Source organism: Teleopsis dalmanni, chromosome 2 (assembly GCF_002237135.1).
Source record: "Teleopsis dalmanni isolate 2A chromosome 2, ASM223713v2, whole genome shotgun sequence".
Taxonomy (NCBI): domain Eukaryota; kingdom Metazoa; phylum Arthropoda; class Insecta; order Diptera; family Diopsidae; genus Teleopsis; species Teleopsis dalmanni.
Genome location: NC_051847.1, coordinates 186,632,426 through 186,654,476, shown reverse-complemented (window position 1 = coordinate 186,654,476; position 22,051 = coordinate 186,632,426). Strand labels below are relative to the sequence as shown.

General features: G+C 23.9%; 2 protein-coding genes across 13 annotated transcripts in view; one reads left to right on the top strand and one right to left on the bottom strand.

Moving 5' to 3' along the window:
* The window catches only part of LOC119681783 (polypyrimidine tract-binding protein 1), a 287,769-nt gene that overhangs the window by 8,620 nt on the left and 257,098 nt on the right, over nucleotides 1–22,051 (bottom strand). The window lies entirely within an intron of this gene.
* On the top strand, nucleotides 6,367–13,534 carry LOC119681786 (polypyrimidine tract-binding protein 3-like). Of its 2 annotated transcripts, none has more exons than XM_038095075.1 (3): nucleotides 6,367–6,587; nucleotides 13,144–13,221; nucleotides 13,365–13,534. In XM_038095075.1, the coding sequence occupies exons 1-3, from the start codon at nucleotides 6,373–6,375 to the stop codon at nucleotides 13,495–13,497; spliced, it is 426 nt and encodes a 141-aa protein (XP_037951003.1). In that variant the 5' UTR covers nucleotides 6,367–6,372; the 3' UTR covers nucleotides 13,498–13,534. The 2 variants fall into 2 exon arrangements, with proteins under 2 accessions (XP_037951003.1, XP_037951002.1); XM_038095074.1 differs by having other exon boundaries at nucleotides 13,362–13,534.

Genomic DNA, 22,051 nt, shown 5'->3' with positions numbered 1-22,051 from the left:
AAAACACCTTAGAGAAGCAATAAACTCCATATCATACTATACCATAATTACTCCATGAAGCTGATTATAATAACTAAATTTAGCTAGTATGTGGAAGAAATCAAATTAATAATAAAAATAAAAATTGTTCTTCAAAAAAAATATTTTGTTTCAAAACAAATCTATAAGAAAATAACCATATTCTAACCACATTATTAAAAATCCTATAGTACTATGAATTTGTTGCAAATGAAGAATACATCAGTTTCATAAATCGATTTCATTTTTCTTATTTTTATATTAAAATAACCATACTACTAATGCAATACTAAGTAATTAAAAATATATGGATAAATAGTTTCCTTCATAAAGCAACGGGAGTTAATTCAAAAAAAAAAAAAGTTTAATTGAAGAGAACTTCATGAACTCTAAAGTTATTGCAAAAATATATGGCAGCTTTAAATGCCACAAATTCCTTAGCAACATTTTGTACTTAATTTGTTTCATAATTACTCACACATATACACCCATAGACTTCTATAAAATATTTTAACATATTTTCGCATAAATGGGAAACATATTAAAGAATTATTAACTGAACTGCAAAAATTATAACAGCTGAGACCCCAGCGGTCATGCGACTACATGAAAGTTTTGCATATAAAAATTATCTTTTTACATATTTATAATAATATTCAGTATGCATGAATATACATATTCATACATACATATGTATATGATTTGTACTAAATTGAAATAACTGTATACCGAATTAATGTGCTTCAGGGAGATTAAATTGTAAATATTTTACAAAATGCCATGTGGACTTAATTGAACACATGCAGAAATACAAACTCAGTATATATGCATACATATAACTTTCCTCCAACCCTCCTTCAACTCAGACAAAAAGCATAGCAAATACTTTAGAGATTTGTTATGGTTCACACTCTAGCCTAATGGAATATATGAATGTGCCACACCCACTAAATTTATATAATAAAATACCAATAATTAATTTTAACATAATTCAAAGGCTCAAAGGCGTGCAGTATAAACGTTAATGTATCACATACACATACACACTACTAACAATATGTAATACCTAAAAGTATGCGGCACTTATTGTTGAAGTATCTACGCTGAGGACATCACTTGAACAAACTCTTAGTTGTCTTATATTTTTGTTAGTATTGCTTGCTATACTACTGTTGTTATTATAATTTTGTGCAAAATATTTATAGTAATTTGTTAGGAAAACAACAAAATTTTACAAATTCCCCAAAAGGATAACAACATCAGTCAGTATATTTAGACACTATATGTGCATATGCATATTAAACTACTCTCACCCGGTCGCACATACATAGACTTACGCACATTTTAATGGCAAACTTAAATCGTTATAGGGACAATAGGAAAATTTAATCCCTAAACATTTTCAATATTAAAGTCAGTAATGAAATAAACGTCGAATACAGTTGTTTACGCAAAAGGATATGTAGGATTGTGAACTTAAGAAAAATCCTGAATTGCTCTGTAAGCATCTGGTAGCCTAAGTGTTAGACAATTGATTTTATATGTGTGCATTATACTCACATTATAGTCACAAAACAATGTAGAAAGAGTTTAGATAAAGAATATGTCAAGACAACCTACCAGTGCTATGGTGGAAAGTAACAAAATGCTGAGATATAAAACATAATAATAAAATAATAAAAACCAAAAGAAAAGTGGAAAATAATTTACAAAAAATATTATTTGTTACATACTACACTACTCTTGGTACACTTGCAATCCGACAACTGCGTTGTAACTTATACGTATGTTTCACAAATGTAACTATAATTGTCATTGTATCTTATATCTTGTATCTTGTATCTTTTTGTGTAACTGCAATTGTCTGTCCTTAACAATTTTTGCTCCTTTGCCTAAAGTAATTGTGTCTCAGTGAAAGTAACAAATGAATTCGTTAATTTTTTATGAACACATAAAATCTACAAATGTATCTGCTGGTCGTCTCAGTGTACTTATTTATGTAGCAGAATAATTTTGCCGCCCCTGTGTCACATTAGCAGTTTATATGGGTTCCATTAACTTGTTGTCTGCCAGATTTTTTTATTATTAATTAATAAAAACAATTTTTTATTGCTTAATTTTTTTGTAATATTTTTTTTCGTCTTCTTGGAATGTAATGAATTTTTTTAATATATATTGCTTTAAGTATAATTTAATTGTTCTCAGCAGTCCGCTTTTTAAATTTTATTAAGCTACATGTTGAAAATGTTAATAAATTAAATTTATTTAATTTAATTCCTTTTTTTACAAAATAGAATAACATATTATTTACTTAAAAGTGTCTTACAAAACATATCTTCTATTATTGAAGCAGTCGCGGCAAGAGAAGTGTATGTCATATTGATTGAAAAGATAGTGATTAATATTTTCTTTTGAAGATTGTTAATATTGCGAACAATCTTCAATTTAAGATTAATTAATATTAATTAATCTAAAAAACCGATATATCCTTCGAAATTTAATCAATTTTCGAATCCTTAATCAAATAAGTTGTCTTAATAAATCACTTACTGTACTCAAGTGCATTATTATTATTATAATAAAAATCATATCGTTTCTAAGTGATTATCTTTACCACTTTTTTTTTAAATCTTAAAAAAATCTTATTCCCCTTAAACTAATCTCTGTATCTCAATTAATCTACGAAAAGTGTACGAAGGATCAATTAAAGCGTTGGCATAGTTCAATTTATGGAGCCTACTTTTAGGCTAACAAAATAAATTCTTATTTTAGTTTTTGTTGGTTGTATCATAATTTAATAATTTGTAATTTATTCAGAATTTTGTTCTGAATTTAAAATTTTGTTTAAAATATTTAACTTTAATTTATATTATAATCAGTAGTTTTCTTCTCACTGATATATTTTATTATTATTATGTTGTATTAATTAGTTTAGTTTTGTATTTTTTTCATTAACAATTTTAATTTCTTTTCTATTGAATAGCAAAAGTATTCTTATTAAATATTAAATATCCATTTATTAAATTTATTAAAATTGAAAGATAAATAAATAAATTTGTAATAATATATATTTTTTCCAAAAATATGACTTTACATTATCATATTCTAAACAAGTATCTGAAATATACTCCTAATAATTTTATCGTAAATTTCTTACAACTACCCAAAGATAAATAAACAACTAAATTCTCAATGAAAAAATGACTTGTCATATTAAGTAAAAGCAAACAAAGCCCATGTGGCAAACATATAAAGGATACAATATAAAAATATTAAAAGATAGAAATGAAAAATATGATAACTTAGAAAAATATTTTTGTCATATATAATAAAAGAAAATATAAGAAAATAAATAGAATGTATATGGAAAAATAAAAAAAAAAGTATAACAAACCCTTTGCTTTTTGTTGGATTTAATTTATTAATGCGTACGAAATGACTTCAAAAAAAACACAAAACTCAGACAAGAACGAATCCGTACAGTTATTTGCTTTACTTACTGGCAATAATTTAACATTTATATGATTAAAAATTATATATATGTACATATTCTTGTGTGTAATGGTATATGTGCTTTTAAGAAAATATTCAACAATTATTTAAGTTGACATGTAATTTATTATAAAGTTTAAGATATATGCCCGTATGAGTATAAAATAACTTACTCACTTTATTAAATTAGTATTTCTTTTATCTGCTAAAGGACATATTAATAATTCTAGAAGGACCGCATAAGTGCCACATAAAGTTTTCAATTATTTTAACCAGCAAACTTACTGTACTTTCAGCTGTAGTTTTTATATTACATATGAGTTACAAATTTCTTTTACTTGCTAGGTTTTTATTTTAAATTATTTTTTTATTTTAAATTAAATTTATTTTAATAAAATTGCATGTATGCTTCTGCGGATATTGCTTTTGCTGCTACTATCACTACTCTTACTCCTGCTCCTTACTGCTTCTCCTAACTATTATTGCCAACTCATAACTATTCAATAATAATAACAAATATATTTGAAAAGCCGCAGGTGTTGTACTATTTTATCGTAGATACATTCAAGATATGTTCAAGATACATTTAGTTAAGGCACAGATATACCAAGTTACATTAATAATACTTTTACCTGCTGTGTGAGAAAATTGCTGCTTGAACTGATTACATATCAAATAGAGTTTTACAGCTATTGTTTTTCTTTTATAAAATTATATCTAATATTGTACATGTATGGTATGTTATATTAAAAATACAATTTATGTTATATTTCTATTAGTCAAGAAACGAAATAGGGAAAAAATATAACATGAGTGGTAGTATTAAGGAAAAAAATTCAATAGTTATACGATATAGATATAAACAAACATGGTTTACTATACTTTAATAGTATTTAATGATTTATATGAGTAAATAAAAGTTTTCGTTTTTACTACAATATATTTAACCATGTAAGATTGAAAAAGTGTAATTAATAATTAATAACCACAACAATAAAATTTCATACTCTAATTAATAAAAGTATAGTATATAGTAGTAGTGAATCCAAATTACTACTATATGTATTATTTTCAGGTGACGCCAAACACCTGTTATCAGTGATCATTGAAAGCATTTATAAAATTTAATTATTCGTGTCTAATCTTTAGACTTCAAAAGCCAATCTTGAGCTTGAATCCTGCCAAATTTAAATCTTCCCAAATACTTGCTTCCGAACGATAATTTTTAGAAGTATTTTTAAGTTTCTTTCTTCATAAACAATTTTTAGACTAAAAAAACTAAGAGTGAAATTTGAAGTCCATCAAATCTGTAACACTAACTCACATTTTAAGCACCTAAAATCTATATATATACTCAAGAGAATACGTTGTATACATTGCTATAAGTTAGATGGTTGGTTTTATCTGCACCTCTTTAATACACAGTTTCTTGAACTTCAGTGAATCGGTTGTCGACTTCATATCGTGGAGATTTCTTAGTCATGCAGTCTAGAATAATTCACATATATTCAACCACTTGTTTCAACCACTTGAACCCTTACATCGATTATTTCAAAGTGATCCAATAGAAGAATCTTCTCCCAATGGCTATGAGCCTTAGTCTCGCATGAATAGGTTACCGGATCTTTCTTACGGTTACTCCAGTTGACTAGCGTGCGTGAGATAGTCCTGAAAATAAGTATTGAAGGCAATGGCTTAAATTAAAACTACATAACACAGCACCCTGTTTATTTAGCAGTAAATGCAATAGAAGGAAATATATTACTGTATTCTGTGCAGGATATGCAAGGTTAAATTGAAAGAGAATATAATACATTAATAGTCGCATACCCGATTTTTAAATAATACAGATTACTGTACTTTGGAAAACTCTTCACTCGATGTCGATGAAATCGTACTAATACTGAATGACCCCAACTGGAGATTATTAACAGCTTTTATTAAAAATACATTAAAATATATAGGCAAAAGATAATGATAGTAATTTAATTTAAAATTTATATTGTGTAATTAAGTTTATAAGTAATAATATTTATTTAATATTTATGATAGAAGTAATTAATAGATTAATCTAAACTTTCGGCAGATGACTAAAATGCCATAGCTGTAAACTTTATATAATATACTTATTATAAATTTCTGTGTAATATAACAAATGAATTAAAATAAAGCTAATACTATTACTTATAATAATTTAGATACAATTTGACAACAGAACTAATAATAAATCGTTTTTTTTTTATTTAATTGAATTTATATTTAGTAAAATGCTCACTTCTATAAAGTAATAATTACTTCGTAAAAATGACATCTGTGAAGTTTCCTTCCATTTTACATAAAAATAAATTATAAAAAAATAATTTAAAGCCTTGCTTGCTTATGGTATATGCTAGTATATCCTTTTTATATCTACTTCCGTCATATTTATTACTACCAATATAAATTGCATTCCTACACTCTGGGCTTTTTATTGCTGCAACTGTTGTTACCACTGCTGTTTACTGTTAGTGTTGCTGCTGTGTTACTCGTAGCATTGTAGGTGCTGTCGTTCTTATTTGTTGTTGATCCTTTACAACATTTCCTAACTATAAGTGCTTATTTATAACTAAAGGAAGAATTTTAGATTTGTTATAAATTCTACTCTCGCCTGCCAGTTGTATGGATTCATATATACTCGTATATATATAGATTTTTACAGTGTATAAATTTGTTTATTTTAATAAAATTTATATGTCGATTTCTATTTTATTTATGCATTTTGTATTTTGTAGAATAATTTTTTTTATACAATTTGCTATTTATATTTATATATATAAACAACTTATTGCAATTTCCTTTTTCGAATTTTATTTACTTGCAGCAATGAATCACTTGGACAAGATACGTTTATGGGGCAAAGCGATACGTGTTATGGCCAGCAAACATCAGGCAGTTCAGCTACCTAAAGAAGGGCAACCCGATGCTGGACTTACACGTGACTATTCCCAGAATCCATTACATAGATTTAAGAAGCCTGGCAGCAAAAACTATCAAAATATTTATTCACCATCGGCAACATTGCATTTGAGTAACATTCCGTAAGTACAAATATAATATATATCTAAAAAATATATTTACTCTAACTGAACTGTACTGACTACCTGCAGTCAGGGAAATATATAAAATTATGCAGTTCCTTTTTATTTTATATAAAATATTTAAATATATTTGTATAACAATGTATATATAATTCTACAAAAACACAAGTTTTAATAGTTTTTTGTGCAATAAAAAATGCCAATGGCTATTTGGAGTTGACTTATGGTTTTAAGTCACCACCAAAGTAGTGTCACTTTTAATCACTTAAATGTCAGATAGTTTGCCAATAACTTGACTATCTCTACTTAAAGTTTCCAAACTGTTTTTGTGCTCTTGTTTGTCTTTTCTTCATAGTCACAAAAGTCATCACATTAGAATGAAGCTGTAGTTTCAAAGCAATAATTCTTTGTGAAGTTTGCTACTTATTTATTTTTCTGAACGGTGTGAATTATAAATGAATTAAGTTTCAAAAGTTGTTAATAAACCAACAATATACCAATTCATAGCGCAACTCGTAGATACTTGTATATAAAATTTATGAAGCACGAAAGTATTATGCCATTTTTAAAGTACCAAAAAATTAAATCAATATTTTTTAATAATAATTTTTAAATCCCTATGATTTTTTCGTACCTTTTTCATAACAACATTTTCATTAAAAATTCTGGACTTCATTTTCTAAAATAATTAAATCAGCCATTAAGTATATTCTCGGTACTAAGTAGATTTCCTTTTTTTGCTAATATACTTTTTATTAATATTTAGTACAATTACAAATATGTAACAAATTAATATTCAGTTTAGAAGATTTTAATTGAATTAAATTCCTCTAAACTCTGATAGTTAACTATTTTGCACTATCCACTTAAATCATTTAGGCATTAGGCATTTTATAGAAAGAAACTCCTGCAGTTTACAACACAACATTGTTGTTGTTGCAAATTTGGGTATAGTTTTATTTTTTGTACATAGTTTACACGTGGAATAAAGTGCTTTTCAACTTAATTTTTATTAAATTCCACCAGATGTCAATAGTTTAAGTTTATATTAGCTCTACCCATAGACTCATTGCTCTGCTTTAATTATACCTATGTAGATGTATAAATAACCAAGATACTTGTCTTAAGAGTTATAAATAATAAAGATATATAAAAGGATATGTAAATAAAAATATGTAAATATACAAAAGAGTCAAAAAAAAATATTACATATACATTTCTCTATTGAGAAGTATGAGAAGTATACAAAAGTATTTTTATCATTACCACCCTCCATAAAAAAATGAAAATATATTAGACAGATTCGTATAGCAAAGAGAAAAAAGCACAAAAATTTTATTTAATTTATTGAAATATATAATAATTTATTAAAACTCTCGGCAAGAAAAAATTACCATGAAAAAATAATCTTTATAACGTTTTTACTAATTAAGAAGCTAAGTAAAATATTAAACTAATAAAAAATTTAAGTTATGATTTTTAAATTCAAAATTTAAATTCATATTTATTAATAATATAATTACTATAATATTATTATAATTAAAAATATATATAAAAATATTATTAAAATATCAACTTTTCCTTTCCATTCCATATCTTCCATTTCATCTTTTCCATTGTATCTCTTCCATTCTATCTCTTCTATTCCAGCTCTTCCATTTTTTCCAAACTATTTCATTTATTCCATACCATTTAATATAATCCAATCTATTTCTCCATTTTTTTTTTATTTCTACTTCACACTTTCTATTTCATTTCTCCCATTTTTTCCCTTCAATGTTCATCTAAGTTCGTCTAATATTTCTTAAAATAAAACTGCGCACCGCAAAAACATTTGTAAAAACATTTGGATAACCAATACGAGCACAACCCAAACTCCATGAGACAATACCACACAACTGATTATTATATACTAAAGGTCCACCAGAATCGCCATTGCAAATACCCTTCTGATTATTATTACCAGCACAAAACATTGAATTGGTTACCGGTCCTTGATTTTTATAATCTCTGACACACACATCAGTTCGTATGACCTGAACATACATAGTGTGTATTTGCCATGACATACGACGGGATGATTCACGTCTCTTACCCCAACCAGATACATGTACTACATCACCAGCAGTTACATTTGCACTGCATAAACCAATGGTACTAATGTTAGATCCGGTAAGCGCTCTATTTAGCAATAAAACCGCCACATCATTGTGCAGTGAGGTACTATTATAATTTGATGGTAGATAGGCACGGATCACTTGACGTACGTTCGAACGCTGGAAACGATATGTAGCACCTCCAACCACATTAATGCTACGTGGTCGCTTATTATAAACACAATGCGCAGCTGTGACCACATGTCGGGGTGAAACCAATGAGCCGCCACATATGAGATTACCACGTTCTCGTAAATTTACCAAGTATGGTACTCTAGTAACTGTTGCTGGTACTCCACCAACAATTTTTTCATCGATAGCTCTGATGTGAGGCAATAATAAGCACAGTACCAATAATGGTATAAGCGCAACTATATTTGAAGTTCTGATATATTTTACTTCGGACATGTTTTAAAGAAGACTAACTTAGTTGCTCCGTGGGTTGGTGCTTAAAAATCAAATTCTTTTACCACATGAGCTTTATTTTTTACTATTTAATTTAGTAATTTCAAAACAATTGTGTAAATAATTAATTTAGTAAATTCTTTTTACTAATAAATTTTTGTTATTTTTAACTTCGAATCAAATTTTATTACATGATGGAATCTAAGCAAATATAAATATTTGCTAATAAAAACTGTTTATGTTGAAATCATTTCATGTTATTTTATTTATTGTTTAGTATATAAAATATGCTAAAGTAAAACTTTCTTTAAATATTTTTAATTTTACTTAATTTTTTTTTATTCTAATTTTATTATAATTAATTTTTTTTTATTTTTTATTTAAGTTTCGTTTACTTATGTCAATATTATTTTCTTACTTGTCAAAATTATAATTTCATCTTCAACTATATAGGGTTAATATTCTTACATACATAAGTACACAAGGTAGAAAATCAGCGGTGTCAAAACTCTAATTATAACAGAACACATACATATTACTGTAATATATTAAATGTACTCGTTTTTATGCTTAACCATTTGTTAATAAGGTTGGCATCCGAGGCGTAATACCTAGAACCCTCTCATTACACTAGTATAAAAGCCATACAGTTTCTTAAAAAAAAGGAAAGGTTAAAATATATAAGATGGTGTAGAATTTAATATATCATAAGGTATTCAAATGATAGTAAATAAAAAATACTGCTCATCGATATTCTCGAGACTCGCAGATTAAACATCTTATTACCCATAACCCGGTTAAACTATACTCTTTCTCGATACACTAATTAATGACTCTTAGTGTAATTCAATTGTATAGAATACAGTAGTCAGTGACTGTAGCTTAATTGTATATAGAACTTAAATAATCCATAAAGACACAATAGATCCGATGATCGCAATTCCACAACTCCTCTTAATAAGAAATAAATAACCTGTATCTAGATATTGTACCTCAATCGTGCATAAGACGGTGAGTGCAACAAACACTAAGAAAGGTACCTTTAAAGCGAAAAGAAAATATCTTATCACCAGTTTAAACTGTCAGACTAATAACTGACCCGATTGACGCCTGTTTGTATGACAACTGTGATAAATATAATAGTTTAGCTGGAATGCTGCTGTCCGCAACCTTACAATTTTTGAAAGCTTCCCCTAATCTTCCAAAATTACAAGTCCATATCCAAAAATTGTAATTTGTCTTTAATTTGCGCAAATCGGCAGTAAATCTGAGGCTTCTAAATATCTTTTACTGTCAGCAACTCTTTTATGATAGCTGACAAATTCTGTGTATGACCTAAACTGAAATTTCTTGTGATAGGACTCTTTGTACATACAAATAATTCATAAACCAGTGGGCACCTCCACACTACAAGTAGAATAGAATAAATGCAGAGTATTGTATCCCAGCAGAGGACTCATAACTAAGGAAAAGTCACTCCGCTCTTCTAATGAAAGCCAAAACCTTAACTGTTCATGGCAACTTAACATAAGATGCGGATAGGAACTCCCGGCTCAGTTATCTCTACCTGACCCATATTAATGCTGGATTATCAGAGATGATGTGAATAGAGGTCTCCCACACTTCAAATGAACAACTCCACTTTGTAATGAAGACATGTTAAATATCTGACTTAAATATTTTGGTAAAAGAATGCCAACATTTTTTCTTGATTACTTTAATCATTTTTAAAAATGTTACTCAGATAAATGCATCTCATTTGAGAATATTATGAAATATTTTTATTAAAAATTAAAATTTTTATCTGCAATTTTTTCTTTTACTCATCCTCTCCTAAGAGGATAATTTGATAAATTTTTATTAAAGAATAAATATTTTTTTCATTATATTAAAATTAAATTAAAAATAAAAACAGATCATATTGGTCACCAGTACAAAAATTCTTTACCGTGGCCTTTTCAATTAACCATATTTTATATACAAAATAATATCGCTCAACTACTACAAGATTTAATCACAACATAACCTCTGTTAAAAGGCTTTCAGTATTTTCTAAAAGGAAGTGTTTGCATTTAAGCTATCTCTGTTATATAAAGAAATTATTGATGTAAGAACAACACAGTGGGGAGGATGCATCGAAAATTGTTTATTCCTTTCATTTTTATTATAATTCTTACAAGAAGTCTTTGCACAGCACAGCAAGGATATTTTGTTTATAATTTTTATTGTAATTGCAATTACCTTCCTCATAATATTAACAATGAAGCAGAGTAAGCAGACTGCTCTAACCTGCAACTTACAACGAAAGGATGTTTCTTCTGACTGCATACTAGAATATTTTCGTAATAAAAATTCACCAGGAGTGCGAAAGAAAAGCGCTACCAGAAAGTGCTATATTGTCGTTATTGTAGCACAAAAATAATTTAATAGATTTTTTGCCACCTGTAGTCAGCAATATTAAGTTTTTCTCTATGTATCTTACTGTGTGATAAAGTGTGACAAAAACTCTAGCAACAGGACTAAGTAATTTTATATTTTTCATTTTTTTAAAAATTATTTGCTTAAACATTATTAAGTATGCTAGAAAATTTAGTAGGAATACATTTGTCAAAGGATAGAGAAACTACTTTTAATTATTTTTTTTATTGAAAACATATTTAGAAACGTTTCCCCTTTTTCTACTAGTAATATGCAAATAAAAAAATGTATTTATGATAGCTGCAACATTGTCTCAACCTTTTTGCGATACTCTATGGGAATACATAACATTATCTCCTTTTAAGTATCTCCTGAATTACTTAATATGAAGATCCGTTTCAAATGGTAGTATCGTATTGTAAACAATAGACTTAACTTAAAAGTAAAACGGATCTTAATTTCTGGTAGCAACTTCTGCATAGTACAGCAATTGCACATTATCCCATTAGTATTCCAGTAAGGTTTGCTTCCCGAATTGCAGACTTCGTGAACCGAAAAGAACTATCGGTTTTCTTTTATTTCATTTATGTCATATGGTCAAAGCGTCTTTACATTTCAAGCGATTTATCCGTGAGTCCATCAGACATCACAGCAATGCTAAATTCATTTATATCCCTAAACAGTTCACATACCGAGCTTTGTGATTAATCCAGGAGTCCATGAATTCGTTAGCACTCTGGTAAGCGATTTATCCGTGAGTCCATCAGACATCACAGCAATGGTAAATTCATTTATATCCCTAAACAGTCCACATACCAAGCTTTGCGATTAATCCAGGAGTCCATGAATTCGTTAGTACTCTGGTAAGGTTTGCTACATTAATTGCAGGTTTACTAAAACCCAAAAGAACTATCCTTCGTCATCTACTTGATCTATGTCGTATGGTCAAAGCATCCATCGATTTATCCATGAGTCCATAAGGCAGCACCGTAATAGTAAATTTATTTATCTTCCTAAACAGTTAAAACCCTCTCTTGGGTATGCCTTTTGAAGTAGACTTCCCTTCGCTTTGAACTGTGTTTTCAGCTGAGTCTTTGTATTCTTAGACTTAAAATAATCTATTGTGTTGTAACCCTAATCAGTGGTCGGAATAAAAGTCTTTTTTTGGACTGTATATAAAAAATGATGAAATGCTGATACGATCAGAATTGGTTATGGTTTGGGTTTTCGTGGTATTTATCTCTTTAAATTTAGTAACAGTTTCTTTTTTATATTTGAATTTAGTTAATTTTTTTTTTATGTATACATTATAGCTTTTTCATTCAACCATAAAAATATTATATGTATATACTATATTATAATATATCGTATTTTAATTCTTTTATTAAACCATAAAAATGTTATTATGAATAAGGAAGAAATTTTTGTATATATAATATATATATACATATTTAATGTTTACTATTTTTAATTATGAAAGAGAGAGATTAAAAAACACATATATAAACTATTGACTTAATGTTATTTCATTTTTTTATAATAAAATATATTATAAATTATTTTCTATTTAATTTTAGCTCCTCCTGCACTGAGGAAGACATCAAGGACGCTTTTACCTCTAACAACTTTGAAGTTAAAGCTTTCAAATTTTTCCCGTAAGTAGAAAATTTATTTAAAATAATTTTTTTTTTTTTAAAATAATTAATTTTAATGCATTTTTTTTTTTTTGAAAATTATTAATTTTAATGCATTTTTTTTTGTTTGTAATCCTTTTTATGCACTCTACTACACTCAGCAGTAAGGATCGCAAAATGGCTTTACTGCAGTTGGCATCGGTTGAGGAAGCTGTTTTGGCTCTCATCAAAATGCACAATCATCAGTTATCGGAGTCGAATCACTTACGTGTTTCGTTCTCGAAATCTAATATTTAAGTTGAACGGTTTCTTAACCACTAAAAACAAAAAAAAACAACTATAACAAAAATAACAACAAAAACAACAACAAAAGAACAAAAAAATATCAACTTTAATAAGCAGAACTGATCGAGATGCACAACAATTTCCACCCAAAATCAGAAATCAGCAAAAAAAATATTCAAAGTCAACAACAACAACAACAATTAGCAGAGAAATTCAATAGAAAAACTAATACATATATATAATAAATAGATTATAAAATAAACAGAAGAATTTTAAACTAGAAGAACAAATAAAATTAAATTAATTTGACAGTCTCAGAAAAAAATAGTAAAAATAGTAATTTCAGTAAATCAGAGATCCATAAAAAACCAATTTAAAAATTTCAAATTAATTTAATTTAATTTAAAAAAATTTTTTTTGGTGTTTAATAAATTTCAATTCCAATTTCAATTTTTTTTAAATTTTTCAAATTGAATATAAAAAATGTTTAACTAAACTTTTTCAATATAACTGTTTTAAGCGTTTGTTGTGAAAAATTAAAAAATAAAATTATATATATGTATGTATGAATAATTTATATATATATATAAGCAGTGTAACAATCAAATAAGCTTATTTGTAATTTATAATTATTTTTAAAACAATAAATCAGAGTAGATAAAATAATCTCACATGAACATACATATTTTAGATAACTGTGTTTCGTTTTTAAAAAGCATTATTAAAAAAATAAATTCGTTAATAAAATTAATTTTAAATAAAATTATTCAATATGTATTTGCTGATAAATGTTATGTATACACATATAAAATTAGTTATTAAGTAAAGTATACATATATTACATAACAGCTGATAAGATAAAGATAAAATAATGAAAGATAAAAAATTAATTAATTATCTAAGTGTATGCAAATTTAATTTAAAATTCGTAGAAATTGTATTTGTATTAAATAATTTGAAAAATAATTTAAAATTAAATTAATTTTCAAATAAAACTGCGTGATTTGTTTATTAATTTATAAAGGGAATCTTAATCATTAATATATATGTATATGTGTATCAATGTATATGTATATATATGCACTTAAATGTGTTGTTTTGTGTTTGTAAATGTTATAAATATATTATTAATTAAAAACAATGAAAAGGAAAACAGGAATTTTTTGATTAATCAAACAAACACAAAATTAATATTAAGATTAGAAAAAATATGAAAATAAAAATAAAAATTATAAATAAAAATGATAAAAACAAAATTTAACTTAAACAATTTTTGCGATTTTAAATTTTAATTATAAGAAAAACAAAAAATATTTTAAATATATAAGACAAAAAGGAAATGTTGAGCGTTTTAAAAAAAATTACCAAAAAAAAAATGTATATTGATTTTTTGAACATTTTTACAGTAAATATAAAAAAAAAGAAATACAAATTTGAATTTAAAAATTTAATACAAAATTATTTATATTTAAACTTTTTAAACTAGGCAAAAAGCGCAAAGAACAAAATATATATATATATGAAAATTTTTTTTGAACGTAAATTAATTGTTTATTATTAATTTAAGTAAAATAAATATAAAAAAGAATACTAGAAAAGTGATGCAAATATTAGCAAAAAATAAAAACGTGTACGAAAGCAACATTGAAAAAAATAAAAATTCTCAAGCTGGAATTAATTTTTTGGCAGAATATTGTAATATATAAATTAAAAAAAAAAACGAACAAAATAAATGACAAACAATTAAAGAAAGGAAGTGTGTTAAAGTAAACTAAAAAAATTAAAAAATAAAAATTATTTGACAGAAAATATTCTATATTATAGTAAATACTATATACAAATGTGTAAAACATAATATAAAATCATTTTAAAAGCTTAAAATATAATATAAAAAACATACTAAGGGAATTTTAATATATCAAATAGTATATAATTACCAAACATATGTTTTCTTTACTTTAAAAAAGTTTTTTTTGTTAAAAATTTGACTTATGTTAAACAAATTTTTTAATTAAAGGAAATAAAACAATTGCAAGGAATTATATATATTTGAGTTATATATTACAATTTTTTAAATAAATATTTTGTCAGAAAATATATTTCCAAAAGCTAAAGTCAGTTTTATACTTTCTTGAATTTTTTTATATTATTTTATAATTAATTTAATTAAGCACTTAAGCAGTGTTAAATTTTTCTAAATATTTTAAATTCTTTTTTTCTTCTAAGTTTTATGTAATTATTTCAATTTTTTTTTGTCAATTTAATTTACATATATTCTTAAACTAAACTGACATAAATTTTCACAAATGCCCACAGGACTGCTATTGAATTTCTTCAAAAGAAAGCAAAAATGAACTAATGACAAATCAAATATATAAACAAAAAATTAAAAAAATTAATTAAAAAAATTATACATATTAATTAATTTTAAAATGAAATATTTATAAAAAAAAAATATGAATAGTATTTTTTTTTTTCAAAACAAAAACTTAATAACACAAATATTGAAATAATACTGCAGTTTACTCAACAAATTTTGCGATTACCAATTAAACATAATTGAAAAATAAAATCATGTTTATCCCAACGATAAAAAATATTGCAAACTTGAAAAAAAAAATACACAAAACTTATACATCAGTAAATAAATAAATATACTACAAAAGAATATATAAATATATATATATACAAAATATTAACACTGTATATTTAAAATAAAAAGGGAGTGTGTTAAAAACATTGAAAGTATTATATTGAAATTTATAAAATTATATGAAATAATCATTATAAATAAAAATAAAAAATATAAAGTAAATAAAATAAAATTTTTTGAAATTAAAGAATTTACCACTACTAAATGTGAAAGTTATTGATTAAAAAAAAAAAAGTAAAAATCACTTATTTTACAAAAAAAAAAAATACATTTTTTGTGCAACAAAATAAATCAAAACAAACTTATAAATTATAAATTTTAAATCGGGTAACATCCACAAATATTTTAGTTGTATATGCAAATTTTCAAAGCATTTTTAAACAGTATGTGTTAGTTTAAATATTAAAAACAAAAATATAAATAAATAAGACTTAAGACCTATAAGATTAATTAAAGATCTTTTAGTTATACATGTACATGAAACATAATGCATTGAAGAGAAATATTCATTTTAAATATATGCAGTAATTTAGTTTATAATATATGTGATTACATATATTAATGTAAACATATATATTATAAAAAAATTTTAACTAATTTATGACTTATTAACGTATAAATATATAAAATTAATGCTGAAGAATATATAAAGTAAATATATTTTAAATAAAATGTTTGATTGTCAAGTGACGTACAATAAAATATTTATGTTATTTTTTATTTAATTTTTTTTTAATTTAATTAACAATTTTAATTTAATTTAATGAAAAAATATTTTTAATTTAATAAAAGCTTTTTTTTTAATTTAATCAAATTTTTTATTTTATATTTATTTAAATAATTTTTTTAAATAATAATTTATTTGAGCAGGCTAATGTGATAATTTAAATACAAATTAAAAACTATAATTTATTATTTATATATAGACAAATTATATTTTACTAAAATATAATTTTATAATTTTATTAAAATATAATTTGTTTAAATGTAAATATATACATATATATATACAAATATATACAAAAATATGTTATTAAACTAATTTTTTATAAAACTTATTAAAATATCCTTTTTAAATATTTTATTAAAGCATTTTTTAAAAATCGTTTGGAAATATTTTTAAATATTTTATAATAATATATTTTAAAATATTTATTAAAACATTTTTTTTTAATATAAATATATTAAAATATCTTCTTTAAATATTTTATTGAAATATTTTTTAAATTTTTTAAATATATTTTAAATATTAGAAAAATTATTAAAATACTATGTTTAAATATTTTTTTAAAACATTTTTTAAATGTATTGAAATATTTTGAAATATTTTTTTTAAAAATCTTTTTGAAATACCTGTTTAAATATTTTATTGTAATATTTTTTTAAATATTTTATTGAAATATTTTTTTAAATATTTTATTTAAATATTTTTTTAAATATTTCATTTAAATATTTTTTTAAATATTGTATTATAATATTTTTTTAAATATTTTATTTAAATATTTTTTTAAAATTTTATTGAAATAATATTTTAAGTTAGTATTTCTTTTAAATTAGTTACTTCAGTTATGTCCAATACATCAGAACGTCAACAATACTAATTCTCACATTATAATACAGCTATCAGTAAAGAAATTCAACTAGTGATGACTGTACTTATAAAATTAAAGAATGAACTGAAGTCAGACTAGCGAAAATAACTAGTAAAATTTAGCTGACTAAAATATATTCTTTTAATTAAAAAAAAGAAAACAGCCACATATAGCTAATTAAAATCAAAATTGCAATTTATTTGCAATACACATTAGCATGTCTAAAAGGATTATTTATACGTTATAAAGGAATAAAAATGCATAAACATATTTAATTATATGAATTACATAAAACAGGGTTGTTACATTAAAACAAATCAAGAAACTTATTAAAGAACAATCGTTAAACGTAAATCATTTTAAGTATAAAAGAAAAGAAGAAAAAAAACATTATTATAAATTATGAAAGTATTTAATATTTAGTGTGTAGCAAAGTAACTAAGTTAGTAATATTATAATATAAATATAATAAATGAAATTATATAGTTGGTAAATGTTAAAGTGTAGTTGAAATATTTTAGGTGTAAAATCGCAAGTTAATTTAAATATTGAATATTGCATATGACGAAAGTAAGAAATTAACAGTAGAAAGAAGAGGTATGTTTTGCGGTAACTGCTTCTTTTATATATATAAAAGATATGAAGAGAGAAAATAAGCAAAATAAAATAATGAAAATAAAAATAACTAAATTTAAATAAAATAAAAGTTTCGTTTGGAGAGACACAAATCAAATAAAAGATAAATTTAAAGCATTGCAAAAAGCTTATATAAAATAAAACTTATGCAGAAAAACTAAGTCGAAAATTGTTCAATTATAGTTTGTGCTTGTTTTTATTTAACAAATCAAATAAAAATATAATAAACAAATTGTTTTTTATAAGCTTTAAGAAAAGATTTTAATAAGCAAATGAAGAAAAAATTGTTGGAAATGTTGTTGCATTGATTTTTGTTATACTAAAAAAAATATATATATATATAAATTATATAGAAATTAAATTTAGCTAAAATTTTTGTTCATTTATTTTTATAAATAATTTTTATAAGTAATTTACACATAATTTTGGGCTTTAAATAAAAAAAGTTTTAATTATTACTTTTATGAGTAAAAAAAAATTTTAACAAAAATAAGAAAATTTTAAGTAGTAAAATAGTTAGTATTAATCTGCACTTTAATTTGCATGATTTTATAACTGAGTTGCAATAGTAAATATTAAATTTTCATTTTAAAATATATTTTACAAAAAAAAAATTATTTAAATAAATAAAAGAAGTTCCTACTTTAGTGAAATTTTGCCAGCGAATTCAAAGAAAAACTTTTTAATTTTTTTTTGCTATTAGTTTTTTTATAACTGAAATAAATACGTTCCATTAAAAAATAAATCATATTAAATATTAAATTTTTAAATAATAACAAATATATAATTTATAAAAATTTTATTTAAAACTAATTATTAGAAAGTTATCGACTACAGATACGAAGTTTTTAATATAAAAAATTTGAGATGCTTTGATTGGGTCCAAATTTAATACCGAAAACCTTAATACTTCCTATGCTAAGGTAACCGAAATTCCTTCTCATTAAGTTGCATATATTAATTTCTTAATTATTATTTATGTAAAAAGAAATATTTAAATAAGGGCCTGAAAGACTTTAGTACTTTTTGCTAAACATTAAAATTTATTTTAATGAAAATAAAATTTTTCTTAAATTTTTCTGTTATATTTTTGAACTAATTGAACTTTCCAACTCTTTATTCCTGTCAAAGTCACATTACAAAAACAAAAATAAGTATTTAATAAATAATTAAATCATTTATGCAATTTCAAACAAATGTAATTTCTTACTTAGTGTAAAAGTCTTGCGTATAAAATAAAAACAAAATCGAGAAACGTTAATATTACATATAAATAAAAAATATTTTACAAACTACTATTTCAATGTTTTTGTGTAAATATATATATTATATATATTAAATGTTTAAAAGCAGCTAAAAATAATAATAAAAAATTAATAAAAATATCACACTCGACTTAAAGCAAAATATCACTTTTTAGTAGCAAAAAAAAAAAAAAATTAAACCATTTTCGCATTATATAATAAATTTAAAACTATGCTAAACACTAATTGAAAAACAAAAATTAATTTTAAATTAAAACATTTTGCTTAAATGAAATGTAAAAAATGAATTCGGAAATGGTAACTAATTTTAATAGATCAACAAAAAAAAACAAAAAAAAACATTATTGAAACCGTAAAAAATGCAGTAAAAATATCTTAATTAAAATTTACTTATAACTTAGCATTACAAACAAAAAACAAAAAGAGAAATTATTGTATTTGTTACGTTATAAATTTCAGTGCTAATTAAATATAAATTTTAATAACATATAGTTTTAATTTAAAAAAATTTAATTTAAAAATTAACGAACACAGAACAAATGTTTAAAATTTTTTTAAATACGCTCAATTATTTTTTAACACAATTTTTAATTTCTTATATGTTTAAGTGAAACTTATTTTTTTAAGTGCATTCATACTATAATTTATTAATAATTTAATTATTAATAAATATACGATATACATAAATATTTTTATTAATTAATTGTTAAGTTTTTTTTAATACTTAGTTTAAAAATAATTTACATTAAAGATTTTTATATACACAAAATATTAAATAATTTTTGTTGAAAAGGCAGTTATTATAAATGTTAAGTTATACACAATTAGTTGTATATTAATATACATATAAAAGCACATACATATATGTAATATTAAATGTGTTTAATTTTTGTTAAACTCTTCTTCGCTTAAATAATTTTATACAATAATTTTTTTTTAATACAATTTCAATAAATATTTAAAAACACTTTTAAATTTATATAATTTTAACTATGTAAACAACGTATTTTATATGTACGTGTATTCGTCGTATTCGCTTAAATATTAATTTTAATTTTATTTTAATCAATTTTCATCAATTTACTTTAAAAAATAATCTACATATAAACATATATACACGATATCATAAAGAAATACTTTATTCTTAAATTATAAAATTTTTTTATATTATAAAAAATCTCCTTTGAAACTTTGTATTTTAAAGAAACAAAACTATTCTCAAAATAAAAATGAAAAAAATATGTTTAAATAATTTGTTTTAATTTATTTAAAATAAGAGAGAGATTGGATAATACTATAAACAATGGTTACAGGTACCTCGGAGAGGTATACAGATCTGAAGTCAATTATTGCTTAGTCTGATGAAGTGATAAACAATAATCCAGTCAATGCGTGGAGTGGGGTTTTGAAAAAAAAAACAGTGTCATATAACGATATGATTTAACAGGTTTTCATTTGATAAGTAGGTAGGTGAAGTGGAAGGGGGATCGAAGAATCTACTTTAATTAAACAAAAAAGTCAGTTCAATTCTATATTCTTCATAACATTGAATAGAAGTCAGTCAAATCAGCCAAACTCATAAATCAATGCATGATTTGACTACTTTATATATCGGATATATCAAAGAGTGAATTACGGAATGAATCAGTCGTAAACTTAAACCTTAATCTAAATAAGTATGAACACCATGATAAGTACGAAACATATATTTTACTATCTGCGCCGGTAAACACAATAGGCATGAATTTTGACATGGTAACCACAGCCCTTGGCTTTATTTCAACTTATAGGTCAATGTATCATAAGAAACAATATTATCTTAGATACCTACAACTTTTTCTTGTGGATTAAGTTTTATATTTAGAGTATGTAGGTCTTATCACAGTCGAGCTATCTGCTTAAATAGTATTAAATAAATTCCTGTTAGTCTGTTCCAAGTAATACTGATGTGGTGGTTCTATCGAAAAAGCATCAAGATTCGCTATCTTATAGACATGATCGATACTCACTATGTTTGCATGCCCAGGAATATAAATCAGAGGAAGAAAGAAAATGAAATCAATTTTGAAACTAAATTTTTATTAAAGTCTTAAGCAACGAATAAAAGGAGTAAAAAGGTGCAAAAAGGTGAAGGTGGAGCTATGACTTACGTACCGTACCACAGGTATCATATACTTAAATATATTAGTAATAAAGTTTATGATCAATAGAAGAGTATAGAGAAAAAAAAACTTAAGAATATGTACTTGAAGCCACCTTCAATAACAGAATAATTCCATGGCTGTCGCATATTAGGCATATCAGGGATTTACTTTCGGAAATTGTTTATTTATTGTAAGAATGTCTTAAACTTTATTAAAAGTTCGATATGATTTTAAACTCACCAAGATTGAGACAAAAAGAAAGAGTTGTTATTGAGC